Source organism: Rhinatrema bivittatum, chromosome 3, assembly GCF_901001135.1.
Source record: "Rhinatrema bivittatum chromosome 3, aRhiBiv1.1, whole genome shotgun sequence".
NCBI lineage: Eukaryota > Metazoa > Chordata > Amphibia > Gymnophiona > Rhinatrematidae > Rhinatrema > Rhinatrema bivittatum.
The window spans coordinates 191,793,931-191,814,615 of NC_042617.1; the positions used below are offsets into that span (position 1 = coordinate 191,793,931).

A 20,685-nucleotide genomic window follows, 5' to 3' on the forward strand; every position below is an offset into this window, starting at 1 on the left:
CAGCTGGCGAACACCAACATTGAGTGCTCGCCGCCCATGTGGAATTATGGGCCTCGAGTGGGGCCAGAGACCGCCGGATAGCGTCCAGGAGACCAGAGAATGAGTCTATAAACGGGAATTAGCAGACAAACTTAGAAACCATAAGGCCAGGCGTAGGAAAATCAGGTGATCATTCCAGTGGGATGGTCGAGTGCTTGCTATAGTTTAAATATTAAATCCTGCAAATTTCCTTTTGCCATAGAGTTTGCAAACACCTTGGCAGTAGTGGTTAAAAGTTTCACTGGATCTTTATAACCAAACTTGACTTTGGAACATGATCCCGAATGCAAAGTTAAGAATTTGTATAAGAGAATTCAGAGTACGAATGGGATTTCTTTTGTATCAAATTCAAAGTAAGTATGACTAAGAAGAAAGGTCAAGTAGAATGATTTCCTTATTAAACAAGGAAAATTAGAATATGGCTAATCAACAGCTGGTTTTTTAATGAAATGTCTGTTATTATTGACTAATATAAGTGTCTATGTAGATGTCTGCTGCTTGATTTAAATGGACCGAAAGAACGTGAACCACACATAGGGGTAGATTTTATAAATCTGCGCCCCCGCGTACTTTTGTTCACGCACCAGGCGCAAACAAGTGTACGCGGGATTTTAATAGATATGCGTGTATCCATTAAAATCTGGGGTCAGCGCGCGCAAAGCTGCCCAAAATCGGCAGCCTGCGGGCACCGAGCCGCATAGCCTGCCTCCGTTCCCTCCGAGGCCGCTCCGAAATCGGAGCGGCCTCAGAGGGAACTTTCCTTCCACCTCCCCCACCTTCCCCTCCCTTCCCCTACCTAACCCACCCCCCCCCCAGCCGTATCTAAACCCCCCCTACCTCTTGTTGTACAAGTTATGCCTGCCCGAAGCATGCATAACTTGTGTGCGCCGGGCCGGCCGCCGGCGTGCGATTCCCAGGCCCGGGAGCCGTTTCGGAGGCCTCGGCCACCCCCCCCCCAGGCTGGAACCACGCCTGCGGCCCCGGCCCCAAATGACGCACCACGCCCCCCTGACACGCCCCCCAGGAAAGACCCGGGACTTACGCGCATCCCAGGGTTTGCGCGTGCCGCGGAGCCTACTCAACATAGGCTCGGCGCGTGCAGGGGGTACTTCTGCCAGGTTTTCGGTGGGTATGTGCGTATCTTTCGTGCATACCCCTTTGAAAATCTGGCCCATAGAATGTGATGGCTTACAAAGACCACAAGATCAGACTAGTCTGCTCAATTTGATTTTTATTGTAATATCATAGACCACTGGTTGATCTCTGGCTTTCCCTTCACTTCTCGCAATAAAGCCTACAAGTTTAAAATTGTAAACTGTTTTATTTTAAGGAAGAACTTATACTACTCATTTACTTGGCAATATTTCAAAACCACAATTATGTAGTAACTCAGTGTTTCTCAATGAAATATTTTATGTTTAAAATTATTGAAATTTTCTTTCCCTCAATCCCATTGACTAACAGCAAAACACTCACAAATTACCTCGCACACAGACACAGTACATTCAATGGTCCAAGGCTATGAAATTACAAATGATACCACAAATGTTCTATTAAACAGTCAAGTGTGTGAGGTAAATTGTTAAGACTGTTCCAAACATGGATGTTTCCAGGGATGTAGAACTGTAAAAAAATGAATTAATGAAAAGTGAGTACTGTTGCACAGTTATCTCATATTCCAAAGTTTGGAGAGAGCAAGGAATATACCTTTAAATGTAGCCAGGGCAGTCGGGATGTCCTTCCCTGAATGCTAAGACCCTCAGATTGCAATGACAACATGATTCCAAAATAAGAAACAATATGCCTGACTGTTGGAATAATTGAAGACCGCAGCTTTAACATCACTAGCATGAATAACTACTGCTAGTACTTGAGCTGTAGATTGTGCGTATTGAGAATCATTGTAGCTCACTGCAGGGGAATGAGTCCTTCCACCCGTCCATCCCTACTTGGCCCACTACTATCCAGCAAAGCCAAGTTTGACTGAAGAGGTACAACAGATGGGTATCACACAAGCAAGCTGCCAGTCCTCTGGGTCCACACAGAACCCCTACTGGCATGGCCATCCATATGACAGATACACCATGGGCTTTGTCTTGAATTCCTTAGCGTTTGAATTCATTCCTCTTTCTGCAGATATTCTGTCCCCCTCTGTTGTTTGGATACCCCACCCTCTATGTTGCAACAATTAGAAATCCAAAGAGTAACATCAACCTGTTGAATAAGAACTGATTGTTTATATGAAATAGACTAGAACTAGGCATCAGGTTTCTGTGGCACTGCTCTCTTAAACCTCAGAGCTTCCTCCTCCTTACCCCCCCCCCCCCTTGCCTGCATTTTAATGGCCCAATCTGTTGCAACCATCACTTCCCAATGGCTTCACTCTGCCTACCTTTCCTTTTTTGCGGCTCCTCCTGCTCTTCACGGACGCCTGGCTGCCGTGGCGTCTGCCTGCTGTCCTCTCCGGCGTCCCCGGACCGGCTTGGGTGCTGCCTCCCGCCATGTTCTACAGGTACCTTAGGGCGCGCGCGCCGTGTGGTCCTCATTCTTATTTCCTCATTGGCGCGTTCCTCAGGGGCGTCCCCCTGTGATGACGTCACGCTGCCCGGATATTTAAGCCTACAGTTTATTGCTAGCCATTGAGTTAGCAAGGGGAATTCTTACGGATGGGATTCGCTCTCCATACCCAGCTACTCTGCCTCTCCAATTTCTATTGGACTTTTTCTGCTAACGGGGTATATACGCTCCTCGGGGGCCTCTTTTGATTCTTTCAGGTTGCTATTAGGTAACCGGTACTCACTCCTCGAGGGCCCATGTTTCCCTGACTCGCTGCCTGCATCTATCTCCTCTTCTACTTGGAAGAATTCGCTACAGACACCATCAGTGAGCAGTACTATCATCTACTCCTCAGAGACGTCTCCCTGGAACCAGGTACTCGATCCTCGAGGGTCTGCCTCCGTTCCAGCGCCAGTGCCATCTCCTCCGTGGAACTGCTGTGTGAGTACTTTGCCAACGAGTGTCTCTGCGTCCAGGTATCTGGTACTCGCTCCTCGAGGGCCAGCTCTCCCTGTCTCGGGGCTTCTCCATATATGGGGCTCTGTGAATGTTCTATTGTACTCACTTTCTCAGTTCTCTCACTACAGCACTGCTACCGGAGGAACCGCTGTTCCAGCGCCCTGGGGAATACTAGCCCAGCCGGGCTACAACTTCTACTCAATACTGCCAACTGGTGGCTTCTCAAACTGTCTAAATAAAGATATAATCTGTGTGTGTGTGTGTCCAGAGCTGAGCCTGACCTGTGGCCCCTCATGGGACTTCCCCTCGTGGGCGTGGTCAGCTGCCACAGTGTCCAAGGGTCCACCCAAACATCACTAATTATAACACAATCAGGGCTACAAATAGGGATATGGATGGCCAGATCATCCCTGCCTTCCAGGCCTGGTTCCAACAAGTATGCAAACGCACAGCGGGGGGGGTCATGAGCAGGGATCCCATCCCACTGACAGTGGAAGAAGCAGAAGGCCTCTGCGATTGCCGATAGATTCCATCCTACCGTCAGCGGAAGCAGCATGAGGCCAGAGCAGAAGACAAAGCCTGCCCTTTAGCTCCTCCTCAAATGCTGGCCCCGTGGTATTCAACACTCATGGTGCTATCACTTCTCGCATGACGGAGATGAGAATAAAGGGAGTGCTAGCACCGCAAATATTGAATTACTGCAGGCCAGAATGCAGGAGGATTGGCAGAACGGCTACTTTCCTCGAAGTACAGGCTGGCAGCAGTGAAGGAGGAATGACCCATGGATCCTGACTACGTGGGTTGCATGTAGGTGTGTGTGTGTGGGTGAATGGGAAGCTGCTTGGGATGGGTGGGTGTGACATTTTATGTGACTTGGAAGGCTGCAGTGTGTGTGTGTGTGCATGTGTGTGTGTATTTTCCTGGGATGGGCAGGAGATATGTGTATGTGAGAATGGGAGCTTGCGCCTGAGTTGCATGTGAGAGAGAATGGGAGCTGCCTGGGTCGTGTGCATGTATGAGATAGAGAATGGGGCTGCAGGTGGATCCCAACCTGCCAGCAGTTGAAAAGAAGAGGGCCCAGGGCTGCTAGCAGATCCCAATGAAAGAAAAGCTGGTGATGACTGGGGGTTTGAGAGGGAGCATATGTGTGTAAGCTTCTGTGTGTGTATACATATACATATAGGGGCAGATTTTCAAAGAGGTACACGCGTAAGTCCTGGGGCTTTCTCGGGGGGGGGGGGGGGGGGCATGTCACAGATGGCGCGTCATCGGGGGGCGTTCCGGCCCGGGGATGTTTCAGGGGCGTGGCCGAGGCCTCCGAAACTGCTCCAGGGCCAGGGAATCGCGTGCCGGCAGCTGGCCGGCAGCTGGCCAGCTGGCTGGCGTGCGCAAGTTATGCCTGTCTCAGGCAGGTGTAACTTTTATAATAAAGGTAGGGGGGTTTAGATAGGGCTGGGGGTGGTGGGTTAGGTAGGGGAAGGTGGGAGGCATCGGAACGGAGGCAGGCTGCGGGGTCAGCTTGTGCCGATCCCGGATTTTAAAAGATACGTGCGGCTACGCGCGTATCTATTAAAATCCGCCGTACTCTTGTTTGCGCGTACTTTTTAAAAATCTGCCCCATATTGTATAAGAAAGAAAGGAGAAAGTTTGTGCATCTTACTCCGACTAATCCATGACAATCTCTGGGTGACTAGAAATTAAAAATCCCAGGTAAGGAGAGCGTAAATTTTTAAAATCCTTATTAGTTTTATTTTTTTGGGTGTTATTTGATCTATCTGCTGTTTTGACATATTTTATTGGTTTTTGATATACCAAAAAATTTGTATATGAGCTTTTAATTATTTGATCTTTTATTCATCAGCTGTTTTTGAAATATTAATACGTATTTTCCGGCGTATAAGACGACTGGGCATATAAGACGACCCCCAACTTTTACAGTTAAAATATAGAGTTTGGGATATACTCGCCGTATAAGACTACCCCTCTTTCAATGCATTCCAACATTTACAGCAGGAGGGAGTAACTCGAGGAGCGAGGGAGCGCAGAATGAACTTTTTTACTGCATCCAGTGAGGGGAGGGAGTGACTCGAGGAGCGAAGGTGCGCTGCCCGATTGGCCGCTGCTGGGCAAAAGGGGCTTGCTTTTACAGCATCCGGGGGAGTGACTCGAGGAGCGAGGGCGCGGGGAATGCACCAGACGCTGTAACTTTGGATTACCAGCGACAACTACGGTATACGCCCTATAAGATGATACCCGGCGTATAAGACGACCCCCGACTTTTGAGAAGATTTTCAGGGGTTAAAAACTCGTCTTATGTGCCGGAAAATACGGTATGTTTTTACTATTATGATTATGTATTTATTTAATTTCTTGATTTTGTTTGATGGTGATGGTTCTGGTTTTTTCACTGTTGCACTGCATAGAGATTATGGGGCGGATTTTCAGAGCCCTGCTCGCCTAAATCCGCCTAAATCCAGGTGGATTTAGGCGTGCAGGGACCTGCGCGCCGATGCGCCTATGTTCAATAGGCCTACCGGCGCGCGCAGACCCCGGGACTCGCTTAAGTCCCGGGGTTTTCCGAGGGGGGCGTGTCGGGGGCATGTCAGGGGCGGGCCCGAGCCGCGCGGCGTTTTGGGGACATGTCGGCAGCGTTTTGGGGGCGGGCCCGGGAGCGTGGCCGCGCCCTCTGGACCCGCCCCCAGGTCGCGTCCCGGCGCGCTAGCGGCCCGCTGGCGCGCGGGGATTTACGCCTCCCTCTGGGAGGCGTAAATCCCCCGACAAAGGTAAGGAGGGGGTTTAGACAGGGCCGGGCGGGTGGGTTAGGTAGAGGAAGGGAGGGGAAGGTGAGGGGAGGGCGTTAGAGGATTTCGGATCGGCCTCGGAGGGAACGGGGGTAGGCTGCGCGGCTCGGCGCGCGCCGGCTATACAGAATCGATAGCCTTGCGCGCGCCGATCCAGGATTTGCACGGCTACGCGCGTATCTACTAAAATCCCGCATACTTTTGCTTGCGCCTGATGCGCCAGCAAAAGTACGCCTATTCGCGCGGTCTGAAAATCTACCCCTATGGTTTCTTGTGCTTTCCAGTTCAGTTTTTGACTGGGCGTTTGAATTTCTACTTTATGGTTGCTCTATGCTGTATTTGGTGAAGGTCTGTTTAAGCTCTGCATTTATGACTGAGGTGAGGCATTCTCTTAATGGGAAGTGTATTAGTGTTTTAGGGCTTTCGGAGGGTCAAGCCCACACACAACACACGTTACAATAGGCCTAATACCATATGGGTTCCAAGTGTGTTTTTGCAGGGGAATGGAACAGCTCCCCTATGAGGAAAGACTAAAGAGGTTAGGACTTTTCAGCTTGGAGAAGAGATGACTGAGGGGGGATATGATAGAGGTGTTTAAAATCATGAGAGGTCTAGAACGGGTAGATGTGAATCGGTTATTTACTCTTTCAGATAGTAGAAAGATTAGGGGGCACTCCATGAAGTTAGCATGGGGCACATTTAAAACTAATCGGAGAAAGTTCTTTTTCACTCAACGCACAATTAAACTCTGGAATTTGTTGCCAGAGGATGTGGTTAGTGCAGTTAGTATAGCTGTGTTTAAAAAAGGATTGGATAAGTTCTTGGAGGAGAAGTCCATTACCTGCTATTAAGTTCACTTAGAGAATAGCCACTGCCATTAGCAATGGTAACATGGAATAGACTTAGTTTTTGGGTATTTGCCAGGTTCTTATGGCCTGGATTGTCCACTGTTGGAAACAGGATGCTGGGCTTGATGGACCCTTGGTCTGACCCAGTATGGCATTTTCTTATGTTCTGGTTGGCATCACAGCAGTGCATTTAAATATAATGTAAGTGATATTTTTACCTCAGTTGTACTTTGATTTTTTCATGTAAAATATTATAAATTCATAACTTGTGTAACAGGCAGGGGGAGGGCTGTTGTGCAAGGTTATAAGGTTTGCCTAGGGCACCTAATATCCTTGGCACCAGCCATGGGTTCCGATATGGTGGGGGGTGTATCAATGGAACTGGGCTTTTTTTTTTTTTGTGGGTCTGGGACAGACAATGAATGAACATGGGGGGGGGGGGGGGTAAAAGTAATTATTCACACAGGGTAGCAAAAAAAGCTAGCACCAGCCCTGCCACCTTCTGATGTCATCATGGCACTGAGCTGATGGCGGGTTGCTGGGAGTGGTGGCTCCCAGCTGACATGGCAAATCTCATTCTGTCTTCACTCCCCTTACCCTTTAGTGCTGTCAGCCACCCAGCACAGCAGCACGGTGTTTGGGCATCAGAGAACCAGTATCAGCCCGCAGACGAGTGTCTCTCTCTCCTTCCCCATCGGGGTGGGCATGGAACAACTGGTTGCAGCAGGACTGTTCAGGCATAGCCATGGGCTCTTAGGCTTATGGATAAAACAGACAAAATGCAGAGTTACGAAATAATCCAGTGGGAGCACTGAGAGGAGAGGATCACCTTGCTGGTGGCTGAAAGGAATCACTAAGTTTTGCGTGGGAAATTTTCTTTTTTATAAGTATTGGGGCGAAGTTAACTATTGGGGAATATTATTTAGTGTGTTTACGCTTTTAATAGTCAGTAATTTCACACAAATAAAGCCTTATAGGTGGCAAAATGAAGTACTCTCAATACAATTCAAAAACGCATTGCCAAAATTATAACCCCGTTAGTCTATTGATGGAGCATAACTTATGTTCTAAAAGACAAAAAGAGGGGATAGTATAATGGTCCCAAAAATATAAGTTTATAATTTTAGCAATGCATTTTTGAATTGTTTTAATAGCCAGTAAGGCAGCGAATAAATAAAAGTTAGACTGTTTGTATTTTTAAATGGTCAGTCAGTAAGGCAGCTAATAAGCAGTAGTTAGAGTGTTTGTATATTTAAAAAAAAAAAAAAAGTAGCCAGAAGCTAGAAATAAGCTAGGAGCAGTGTATACCTAAGTAAAAAGGTTGAAAAGTTCAGTTGAGTTACTCACCTTGGAAAGGTGTTAAGGTTGTTTGATTTGATTAGGTACCATCATTTGTTAATCAGAACAGCAGTGAGTTACTCAGGACATCTAACTGTAGTGTAAATATCCAAAGGGACTGTTTTGCACTAATTTACTTTAGAAGCACAATATATATTGCAAGGGAAGATCTTAGTAACCCACAATGCAGTGGGAGCACTGAGAGGAGAGGATCACCTTGCTGGTGGCTGAAAGAAATCAGCAAGTTTTGCTTGGGAAATTTTCTTTTTTAAAAGTATTGGGGCGAAGTTAACTATTGGGGAATATAATTTAGTGTGTTTGTGCTTTTAATAGTCAGTAAGGCAGCGAATAAACAGAAGTTAGAACTGTTTGGTGAGACGGACAGTGAAATGCTAAGAGAAATTAGGGAAGCTAACTAAATTGGTAGTGCGGTAATAATGGGAGATTTCAATTACCGTATTTTTCGCTCCATAAGGTGCACTTTTTTTCGCCCCCAACAGTGTATGTGTGTGTGTGTGTGGGGGGGGGGGGGGGGGGGGGGGAGAGAGAATGTCTGAGCGTCTTTTGGAGCAAATATAAAAAAAAAACTAAAAAACTAACTACAACCCCCCACCCTCCTGATCCCCCCCAAGACCTGCCAAATGTCCCTGGTGGGCCAGCGGGGGTCTGGGAGTGATCTCCTGCACTTGGGCCGTCGGCTGACAGGCCCTTTTGCCCTTACTATTTCACAGGGGCTACCGGTGCCATTGGTCGGGATTGGGATGGGGTTTTTGTGTGTGTGTGTGTGTGTGTGGGGGGGGGGGGGGGGGGGAAGGTGGTTCCCACAGAAAGAGAATGATAAACATTTTCTGATCTGAGGAGTGGACCGAAATGGCCCTCCCCAGACCCGAAAACGAAATGGGACAAAAACATTTTTATGCACTCCCCTAATTTGCTTCATAAGATGCACAGACGCCCGGAAACAGAGCCGGTTTAGCACACCATTTTATTTTTTTTTTATTTTCTCCCTCTGAATCCTAGGTGCATCTTATGGTCAGGTGCGTCTTATGGAGCGAAAAATACGGTACCCCAATATTGACTGGGTAAATGTATCATCGGGACATGCTACAGAGATAAAGTTCCTGGATGGAATAAATGACAGTTTTATGGAGCAATTGGTTAAGGAACAGACGAGAGAGGGAGCAATTTTAGATTTAATTCTCAGGGGAGCACAGGATTTGGTGAGCGGAAACAGTGGTAGGGCCTCTTGGCAATAATGATCATAATATGATCACATTTGAATTAATGCCTGGAAGGGGGACAGTAAGCAAATCTACGGCTCTCATGCTACACTTTCAAAAAGGAAACTTTGATAAAATGAGAAAACTAGTTAGAAAAAAACTGAAAGGAGCAGCTACAAAGTTAAGAAGTGTGCAAGAGGCAAGGTCATTGTTAAAAAAAATACCATCCTAGAAGCACAGTCCAGATGTATTCCACACATTAAGAAAGGTGGAAGGAAGGCAAAATGATTACCGGCATGGTTAAAAGGTGAGGTGAAAGAAGCTATTTTAGCCAAAAGATCTTCATTCAAAAATTGGAAGAAGGATCCAATGGAAGAAAACAGGATAATGCATAAGAGTTGGCAAGTTATAAAGAATGTTATAAAGAATCACTACATGTTCCACACGCAAAAACCTTTCAACACAAATCCCTCAAAGACAGAGCAGGATCACTTTTATGGAACTCCATCCCAGCTGAACTGCGTCAGGAACCGTGCCTACCAACTTTCAGGAAAAGGCTGAAAACCTGGCTTTTTAAACAAGCCAGTCCAGACATAGACTGATCCCTGCTACCGTCATCACAAACACATTGTTATCAATGGGTTTAAATAGTAACCATTCACCAACACCAACACTCTGTCATCAACCTCATTCACGATTTCATTTCTACCATATTGGAATTAATTTTGCATCGCTGTAAATAATTTGCTGTCAGTTAATCTCTCTTTTCTTCTTCTTCCTCTGCTCCCAGTTGTGTACTTCCCTGTTTTATTGTAACTGCAATTCCTTTAATCATGCACCGGTTATAGTTGCTCGAGTTCTCTGTATATTTCACACCCTGTTAAATGTAAACCGGTTTGATGTGACTCCTGTCTTGAAAGCCAGTATAGAAAAAAAAAAAAAGTTAAATGTAAGACATTGATAAGACAGCCTAATAGAGAATTTGAAAAGAAGTTGGCCATAGAGGCAAAAACTCACAGTAAAAACATTTAAAAATATATCTGAAGCAGAAAGCCTGTGAGGGAGTCAGTTGGACAGTTAGATGATAGAGGGGTTAAAGAGGCACAGAGAAGATAAGGCCTTCGCGGAAAGATTAAATGATTAAACGATTTCTTTGCTTTGGTATTTACTGAAGAGGGTGTTGGGGAGATACCCGTACCGGAGAAGGTTTTCATGGGTAATGATTCAGATGGACTGAACCAAATCACAGTGAGCCTAGACGATGTGATTGACAAACTGAAGAGTAGTAAATCACCTGCACCAGATGGTATACACCCCAGGGTTCTGAAGGAACTAAAAAATGAAATTTCAGACCTATTGGTAAAAATTTGTAACCTATCATTAAAATCATCCATTGTACCTGAAGACTGGAGGGTGGCTAATGTAACCCCAATATTTAAAAAGGGCTCCAGGGGTGATCCGGGAAACTACAGACCGGTTAGCCTGACTTCAGTGCCAGGAAAAATAGTGGAAAGTGTTCTAAATATCAAAATCACAGAACATATAGAATATATAGAAAGACATGGTTTAATGGAGCAAAGTCAGCATGGCTTTACCCAAGGCAAGTCTTGCCTCAGAAATGTGCTTCACTTTTTTGAAGGAGTTAATAAACATGTAGATAAAGGTGAACCGGTAAATGTAGTGTATTTGGATTTTCAGAAGGCGTTTCTCATGAGATGCTTCTAGGAAAGGTAAAAAGTCATGGGATAGGTGGCGATGTCCTTTCGTGGATTACAAACTGGCTAAAAGACAGGAAACAGAGATTAGGATTAAATGGACAATTTTCTCAATGGAAGGGAGTGGACAGTGGAGTGCATCAGGGACCTGTACTGGGACCCGTACTTTTCAATATATTTATAAATGATCTGGAAAGATATACGAGTGAGGTAATCAAATTTGAAGATGATACAAAATTATTGAAAGTAGTTAAATCACATGCAGAATGTGATAAATTGCAGGAAGACCTTGTGAGACTGTAAAATTGGGCATCCAAATGGCAGATGAAATTTAATGTGGATAAGTGCAAGGTGATGCATATAGGGAAAAATAACCCAAGCTATAGTTACACAATGTTAGGTTCCATATTAGGAGCTACCACCCAAGAAAGATCTAGGAGTCATAGTGGATAACACATTGAAATAGTCGGTGCAGTGGGCTGTGGCAGTCAAAAAAGCAAACAATGTTAGGAATTATTAGAAAGGGAATGGTAAATAAAATTGAAAATGTCATAATGCCTCTGTATCGCTCAATACTGTGTACAATTCTGGTCACCGCATTTCAAAAAATATATAGTTGCGATGGAGAAGGTACACAGAAGGGCGACCAAAATGATAAAGGGGATGGAACAGCTCCCCTATGAGGAAAGGCTAAAGAGATTAGGACTTTTCATCTTGGAGAAGAGATGGCTGAGGGGGAATATGATAGAGCTGTTTAAAATCATGAGAGGTCTAGAACGGGTAAATGTGAATCGGTTATTTACTTTCGGATAATAGAAGGACTAGGGGGCACTCCATGAAGTTAGCATGTAGCTCATTTAGAACTAATCAGAGTAAGTTCTTTTTCACTCAACACACAATTAAACTCTGGAATTTGTTGCCAAGGAATGTGGTTAGTGAAGTTAGTGTAGCTGTGTTTAAAGAAGGATTGGATAAGTTCTTGGAGGAGAAGTCAATTACCTGCTATTAATTAAGTTGACTTAGAAAATAGTCACTGCTATTACTTGCAACAGTAACATGGAATAGACTTAGTGTTTGGGTACTTGCCAGGTTCTTATGGCCTGGATTGGCCACTGTTGGAGACAGGATGCTGGGCTTGATGGACCCTTGGTCTGAACCAGTATGGCATGTTATGTTCTTAAGGCAACTCATCTAAAAACATGAATCAGTGCTAATTCTATAAATTAGAACACCTGAAAGAGTAATCTCACTCTCTCTAAATATATATACAGTACATACACACACAAATACATAGGAGTTAATAAATAAGGTGAATTTACGCATGGCAATAAAAGAGCTTAAATTCACTTTATTTATTGACTCCCCCCTCATATATACACATCCTCCAATGCATTTTTGTTCTCTACATTAAATATTACGAGGAAGCCTAATACCAAATCAAATAATCTAGACTGATATATTTAAAAATAAGCTGGTATAATTATATTACTATTATATAAAATGTGTATTTTAGAAGAATTGATAGATTATGGGATACATTAATTTTTCTAAAAGAATGCTCCAAGGGTTTTGCACTGCTGCAGCAGTTGGTTAAAAAGTCATTTATTCTTGCATGTCTGAGATACAAGCAGCCCCCCCAGCGCAGATGCATGGGTGCCGCCTGTAACAAACCCTCTTACACCCAGGCAAGAGGCAAAGACTCACCAAGTCGCGGGTCTGCATCCAGGAGGTTGGGGGGAATCTCCCACGATGCTTGCCAAAGGCGCTGACCGCATGACAGTGCAGTTGGCGGGTACCCCACCTCTTCTTCCTTCCTCGGTGCACGTTCATGGCATGCCCTGTGATTGGCTTCTGCAGGGTGCAATGTCATCATCACCAGCCCCAGATTGGCTATGGGGCTGTCACAATGTCACCAAGGAGGGAGGAGCTGGCAGGAGATTAAATCTCAGCAACTCCTCCGCCTGCCACAGTACCTGTGGCTTTCCCACCCAACCCCCTCAATAGTTGCTAGATTTGAATATGTTTGTTTGTTGCATTTGATAGTGAATGATTTGTTATCCCTATCTCAGCATTGCATTAGGGGTGGGGGAATTGGCATAGGGGTAGTGCTTGAGAATACTGCAAAGGTGTGACTAGGGTTGCTGCCATCAAACAAGGAAATGTTAATCCAGCGGAGTTTGCAACAGATGGTGGGACCCTGGCTTGGTCCAAGAAATGCACCTGGTGGATCTCCTTACCCATAACAGGAGGGGAAGGCCTGTAGGCTTGCTGTGTAGCTGCCTGCCTAGTGTGGTCATCCTCGGAACACCAAAGTGGCAAGGCAACTCGGGCAGAGGTGGAGCTTTTGGTGATCAGTGAAGCCTTCGCAGAGACACAAGAGAGCATCTCACAGGATTTGCAGATCTAGGTAGGCTCAATCACCCAATTAGATTCCTTTGTCAGGTTATCTAAAACAGCTGAGGCCATTAATATCCAATTGATAATTTGTGTGTCTTGTTTGTGTGTTGTAAGAGTCATGATGGCCAAACAGGATGCCACGATTGCCCCAGTTAAAAGAAATGAAGTAAAAATATAGTGCGCTATGCCTAATATGTCCAGTGAAAAATAAGCTGGTGTAATGCACTGCAAACAATTTCTGCATTAGATAAATCCAGCTACAGATCTCAGCACTTTCTTCCAAACAAAGATGCCTGTTTTCTCAAATCAAATTTGAGGGAAAAACACATTTTAAAAAATTTCTTCAATCTTTACAATCTGAACAGATGCAATTAAATATTGTTTTAGCCAACTAGCATCTTTTAAGGAAGAAAATACTGAAATAAAATCAACATGATTAGTTAAACAAAAACAAAAATCACATTTTGCATATAATAAGGACCATATTCACAAAAGAGTTTATTGAACAGGGTCCCCAAATTGGCTTCTGAAATTGTGAAGGGATCCACTACCAAGAGACAGAGAGGCTGACCCTCTTCTATTCGACTCACTCATATTGGGGGTTGAATGTGCTCTCTCGAACTCGGGCCATTTGCCTTTTGCTTTGAAAGCACCTGTCCTGTGTGCCTTATGTGATGACTGCTCTCCATTCCCTTTATCTAAGTAAAATATTATTATTTTAACAGGTGCAGAGTAATATTTACATAGGTTTTCACCCAACTTATGACTAGTAATAGGCTGAACAAATATGGCAAACAAACACAGTGACAAATGTTTCCAGACACATGGAATTATTACACATTGCCTTAAGAAAAAAATCTTAATTGGAATTTTCTAATCGGTTTAATTAGTACCCTGAGAATTCCCTTCATCACCATCATTTTTAATAAGCACTTGTTTTATTTAAACATCTGATAGTTTTTATCACAAATAATTTCATTTTCAGCATGAAGTAGGAACTGATTCACTAAGTTGACTCAAACCATTCAGAGTTGAATATAAATGATTTGCAACTATACCCTACTCTCCTGCTTTGACCATTATATCATTGTTTTTATCATGAGCTGCAAAGAATGTCATAAGAGTAAAAAGATATTTAAGAAATTTAGGGCAAAGAAAAGACTAAATTCTAGTAATTTGCTAGGGGTTTTATTTATTGATTTTTCCTAGATTATCTTCTTAAAATTGATGGATATCTCTACTGATCCTTTAGTGGAACTTTGGAATTGTGGAGATTTGGTAAAATCATATCGCTCTAGTAAAACTATATATTATTTACCCTACCAAATCTGTAAAATGCCTTACATCTGATTTGCAAAAATGAAATGTGTAGGAAGCTAGCTAGAGAGAACCTGGCAAAAGTTGCTACATGAAGCACACAAATTAAAATGTAAGACCCATTTAATAATGTATAATTTAGAAATTGTGGCAGCAACAAAAAATTATTTCTCTGCTTCACAAAACCACCCAAAATAATTTTCTGGAGTGAAAGGGTTATTACACTTCTGGGAGATGGGCAGAATCCAATACAACTGTGATAATTTTGCAAGGATTTTCTCGGACAAGTTTATAACTATTCGGGGTATTTTACATCCTGGCAGTCATATACAACAGAATTCAGATTTAATATGCCTGAATCACCTTGTGTTACAATTTTTTTTTTTTTTTTTGAGGAAATTGATTTACAATGAATATTTGAAAATGAAACATTACATCTGCCCTCTTGATCCATACTCTTCTTAGCTAATGAAGGCAGAAAACACTGGGTTTTAGAAGTATTAAGATTAGTGATAAATACATTATTAAAAGGAAGAGTCAATGCCTGGGCTGTTATAGGAAGTACTCCTGACCCAGACAGACCAGAAAACTTGGCTAGTCCAGTAATTCCCAACCTGAGGTCCACTAGAAGAGAAGCAATCAAAGTGCAGCCCCTTAGAAAAAGAGCAGGCTGACCTCACCTCTGTTGGTATCAGGCAGTGGTATCAGGCTGATTCCACTGCCTGATACCAACTGCCTTATGCCAAGAGGAGAGGAAGATCACACTCTCAAGGAGCCCAAACCTAAACAGAGATGAGATGGGGAAGGGCGAGGCTGATCACCGCCATGAGGATCCTGAACCAGCAGCCAGAGGAGGCAGGGAAGAGTGCAGCTGATCACTATCACAAGGAGCCTGAAGTCACATAAGAAGCTTCCCCATGACTGAAGGCAGCAACAAGTAGGATGATAATCCTGAGGAGGGGTTCAGGGCACTGGCCATGTGCTCTGGCTGCCTTGCTGGCCTGATACAAACCCTCCACTGAATTAAGAACATAAGAAATTACCATACTGAGTCAGGGAGAGGATCCATCAAGCCCAGCATGCTGTTTCCAATGGTGGCCATTGGGGGGGGGGGGGGGAGTGGAGGAGGGTGGAGGACAAGGGAAGGGGGCCACATGGGAGCCAGCTCTCAGGGTGAGGGTGGAGGTAAAAGGTACAGTAAAATATGCATGTAGGGGTTAAGGTGCCACAAGACGTAGAGGGCAAGAGAAAGCGCACTCAGAAACAGATCGTGCAGGGTTTATCACTCAAAAAGGGGCCATGGGGAATGGCAGGAGGGTGAGCGCTCAGGAAGATGCTATGAAAGTAGGGTAGGAAGAAAGGCACTTGGAATTGGGCAGCACTCAGAAAGGAGTACAGAAGGGAGAGTACTCAGGAAAGGGCCGTGATGAGGGGATGAGAGCAGGAGGGAAAGCACTCAGAAAGGGCACATGGAGGCAGTACCCAGGAACGAGCCAGGAGAGAGAAATCCAGTGCAAAGAACAGAGGGGGAGAAGAAAGGATAGAAAGCACTAAAGCACTCAGGAAGGAGGTCAAAGGTGGGGGGGGGGGGGGGAAGCATGGCAGGCACGACTGGGGAAGGTGTTGTGGGGGAGGGTAGAGAGGACAGGAGAGAAGGCACTTGGGAAGGGGGTCATAAGGGGAGGGCAGAAAAGTGAGATCACCTCCAGGGATCATGAGGAAAGTGGGGACAGATGGCTGCTAGCGATCAAGGAAATGGTGGGCAGGGATAGACAACCACAATGACCATTTTGAAATCCCTGCATGTAAAGTCTGTGGGTACTAAAGTTACTTGCAACGGCAACAGCCCTTGAATGCTGAAAGGGAAACTTTATGAGGTGCCTCCCTTTGAAAATGTGCTTGCAGGCCCATGGATACAAAATTGACTACGGGGGGGGGGGGGGGGGGGGGGGGAAGCTGAAAGGGAGAGAGATGTGGAGGGAGTGGGAGAGGGACAGGGCGGGAAAGACTGGTGGACTGGCAACTTGGGGGAGTGAGATTAATGAGAAGGGGCTTGTAAGAATGAGAGTGATAGGTAAGGAGAGTGTGGGGAGAGACACTGGTGTGTGAGCCTGGGAAAATGGGCTGGGATGACAGAGATTTGTGGAAAGGGGCTGGAAAGAGTTGGGAAAGTGGTGATGGGGGAAAAAACCTGTGGGAAGAGGCTAATGGGGAGGGACTGTGGAGGGAGGGACTGATGGGGGGGGGGGGAGAGAGAGAGAGAGAGACTGGTGTGGGCGGGATGGGGGTCCTAAAACTTTTCAATGTTGAAAAGGGGGTTCCCACACCCAAAAAGACTGGGAACCCCTAGGCTAGTCTTTAATCTCCTGTTTGTGGGAAAAATGAGCATGCTCTTCTAGACCAATCAGTCAGGTTTTAGATTGGTTGACAGTACAGAAACCGCTCTACTGGCCTTAACAGAGGATTTCCAATATGATTTAGACAAGGGGATGAATTGAATTGTGGTCCTCTTAGACCCGAAAGATGCTTTAGACACCACAACCCATAAATCAACTACAGAGTCTAGGTATAGGTGGTATAGTCCTCAAGTAGCTTGCATCCTTTATAAATTGGAGATCATAAAAAGTTGTAATTGGGGATTTTTCATCATTATTGACTCAGTCTGATTACAAATTACACCCATTTCAAAAACTTCATTTGCCCAGCTTCATCATTTTTTCACCCAACATGACATTGTGACAGTAATTCATGCTCTTAATATCTAGGCTGGATTATTTCACTTTTTTGTTTGCTTACTCTTAAAACTGTCTCAGAAACTTCAGTTCATACAAATTGCAGCTGTATGTGTACTGAGTGGTCTGAATGTTAGGGGTCATATCAGCCTTACTCTTTACAATTTTCACTAGCTAATTATAGCTTTTGTGGGAACAATTTAAGATCATATTACTAGATTTTAGAGCTCAAAGATTTTAGGAGCATTGTATCTGAAGAAGCGTCTTTTAATGCGCACTCCCTCTAGGCCTCTTAGATCCATATGCAGGAGACACTGCTTCAGATCCCTTCATCAACAGATGTGAATTGGCATGGGACCCAAGGAAAGGCCTGAAAGGGAAGATTGGAATACTCTCCCAAGAGAAATACATCTTAGAGATGACTATCTGAAGTTTAGACATGTATTAAAAACACAGTTGTTTAGATCACCTAAGAATAAGGAGGTCCATTTCAGTGTGTGTGTGTGTGTGTGTGTGTGTGTGTGTGTGTGTGTGTGTGGATAAATTTGGAACTTACCTAGACAAACTCTGGTATTTTAAAATTCTGTTGGTCTGACCATCTCTGACATAACCAGATCACCCCGATTTTCCACGTTACCTGGGTAACTTTAGGACAACCAAAGAGCCATTCTAAAGTTATGTGCATTAACTTATACAGAAAAATTTTCATAGCAGAGTATATTGAGTGATGCAGCCACTGAATAACCCAGCTAGGTTAGCTGAATAATTTTATCCAATTAACTATCCTAGCTGCCTAGGAGCTTAATATAGATTTCAGGGTCTTTGCCAGAAATGTAGATATTTTATATGTTTCTGCTTTATAGGGCATTAGTTCAATATGCTTTATGATGTTTCTTTTTTGCTGTAGATGATTAATTTTAGCCTTTTTTTTTTTACAGATCTATATTTCATTGTGTGTTTGGTTTAGGTATTATGGATTGTAAATTGTGTTTTTAGAAATTATTTTGCAGTTTAGTTTTTTTATGTTGACTGTTTAGTGTATTTTATGTTTTACAGCATAGAAATCCAATTAACTAAGTAAAAAAAGCTTTTTTGCTATAGACACAGGAGAAAAGCATTAGTGAATCCAGCCCACACTTTCTTAATATTTATGGCCATCCAAATAAGTACTAAGCTATAGAACATTAGTATTAAGCATGAACATTTCATTTTTGAAGCTCTGATCTGGAAAAATCCCATTAATAAAGGCTAATACAGTTTTCTCACACCCAGAAAATTTGTAGTAAAGAAGTATAGATCTAGAGGTTTTTATTTTTTATAGTTTGTGGCTCTGCTCTCTTGAACTCAGATTGAACATCTGCAACTTGTTTTCATTTATTCCTGATTAGCCTATTAAGCCTCTCTAATCAGAATTTATTACAACACAGTTGCATTGCTTGCTATTTAGCATCAGCTTCATACTCCCATCAGAGTTTGTGTATAACAAGTATAAAACAAAATTAAGATTTTCTTTCAACTTACCTAAATCAGGCTTTAGCTCAGTAGGTAAACTTAATTTTCTTGACATCTTTGCTGAAAAATAAAATATACTCTTAAAAATAAGATATGTGATATCAGCTTGTGCTGCATGGCTTTAAGGGATTGACTAGCACAGTCTATGGCAACAAGGCTACTCATAGGAGAAGACAATAACGACTTCTTTGAAGCTGACGCTCACATCACCCTTTTGTTAACCTTTGGTTTTCAACCTTTTTGGCGAGATCAAATATAAAATGAAAACCATAAAGTAAGGCTAGTCCCTTCTTGGCTGAGCCTGCGATTGAGGTGAGGGATGGCATTCAATGCCTTGCCCTCCGACTTCATTGGGGAAAAGAAAATATTTTGAAAATGTATATGCCGCATGAACAATAAAATTTTACAATAAAAGCAGTTTACAAATTCTACACAAACAATACAATACACATAAAACACACATTTCAATAGCACCCACTTATTGCCAACTGCCACCCTCTCCCAGACCATATTTCCCCATTGCCCTGCCTCTACTCTGCCTAATACTGACATTCAGGAGCATACTTGAACACAGCCCATTAAAAGGAAACAAATATGCCTTAACCAGTTTCCTAAATTGTAAGTAATGTATCTCACTCCTAACCACCAGTGGCAAAGAATTCTAAGCCGGAGGGGGCCACAGATGAAAAAGCATGTTTCATCCTTCTACTAGCTCTAAACTTATTACCATACACATATTCCAACTGGGCTTCCTGGGAAGCCCTAAGAGCATGATTGGGTTTATGGCAGGTCAACTTTGTAGCCAAATACTTTGGCCTATCTGAGTACAAATACCGAAAGGTAAGTAAAAGTAGCTTAAGCCTAGCCCTTTCTGCCACTGGAAACCAGTGCACGAAGGCCAGTAATGGGGATACCCTCTCCTGTCTGGTCTTCCTGCACACCAGTCGAGCAGCACTATTCTGGATTAATGGTAATCTGTGTAACAAAACATATGGTAACCCAACCAGCAGGCTATTATAATAGAAAGTACTCCAATAACAAGAGCAAGCACAATAATTTCCACTGCAGTATCATCCAATAAAGGTTTTAACTGACAAATTCTCTTTAGTTGAAAATAAGCTTTCTTACGTGTTTGGCATATAAAAGATTTCAAAGAGACTGTTGAGTTTAACATAACACCCAAACTTTTGACATTAGATGAAATTGAGATTATATAATCTTCTAGACAGGGGTTAACTGAAAAAATAACAGGTTCCAAATACAAATTCCCAATACACGTCTTTGATGAGCACATTGAAGGGGAAGTATATTCTTTTATAAGCATTTAAAAACAAATTTCAAAAGGACTCATTTTCCTAGGACCCATGACCCTTAAGCAGTGAACATACTGAATAAGATTGAGGTTCAGCATCCACAGGGTGTTATGATGGTCCTTTTACATTAAAGTTAAAAACTTTTTCTGTTGAGATTTATCATTTGACTAAGTGGCATTTATTAGAATTTGTTTGCAATGTTTTGGCTTCACGCTCTTTCAAAGTTGCCATTGGCCTTTTGGTTGCCTCCCTGATCTATCCTTCCTTCCTGCTTGGTTGGATGGCCTGATGTAGCATTAATGGTGCCATACATCTTCCATGTCTTAAAAATCATTTTGACCACTAAGGGATATTCAAGGACACTGCTATTCTTTTATAGTCATCCCCAGATCTTTTAATAGCTCCTTGGTGCTCATAGTTGGATCTTTGCTTTGGAAT

At 43.6% G+C, this 20,685-nt stretch overlaps 1 protein-coding gene across 4 annotated transcripts in view; it reads right to left on the reverse strand.

Moving 5' to 3' along the window:
* STXBP5 (syntaxin binding protein 5) overlaps positions 1-20,685 on the reverse strand; it is a 1,098,992-nt gene that overhangs the window by 63,581 nt on the left and 1,014,726 nt on the right. For 2 of the 4 annotated variants that reach the window (XM_029594043.1, XM_029594041.1), the window contains 2 exons: positions 18,944-18,994; positions 13,964-14,071 (listed from right to left, as the gene is read on the reverse strand). In XM_029594043.1, the coding sequence (XP_029449903.1) occupies positions 13,964-14,071; positions 18,944-18,994 (159 nt within the window). The remainder of the gene's footprint in view (positions 1-13,963; positions 14,072-18,943; positions 18,995-20,685) is intronic. The other 2 variants (XM_029594044.1, XM_029594042.1) reach the window with 1 other exon arrangement.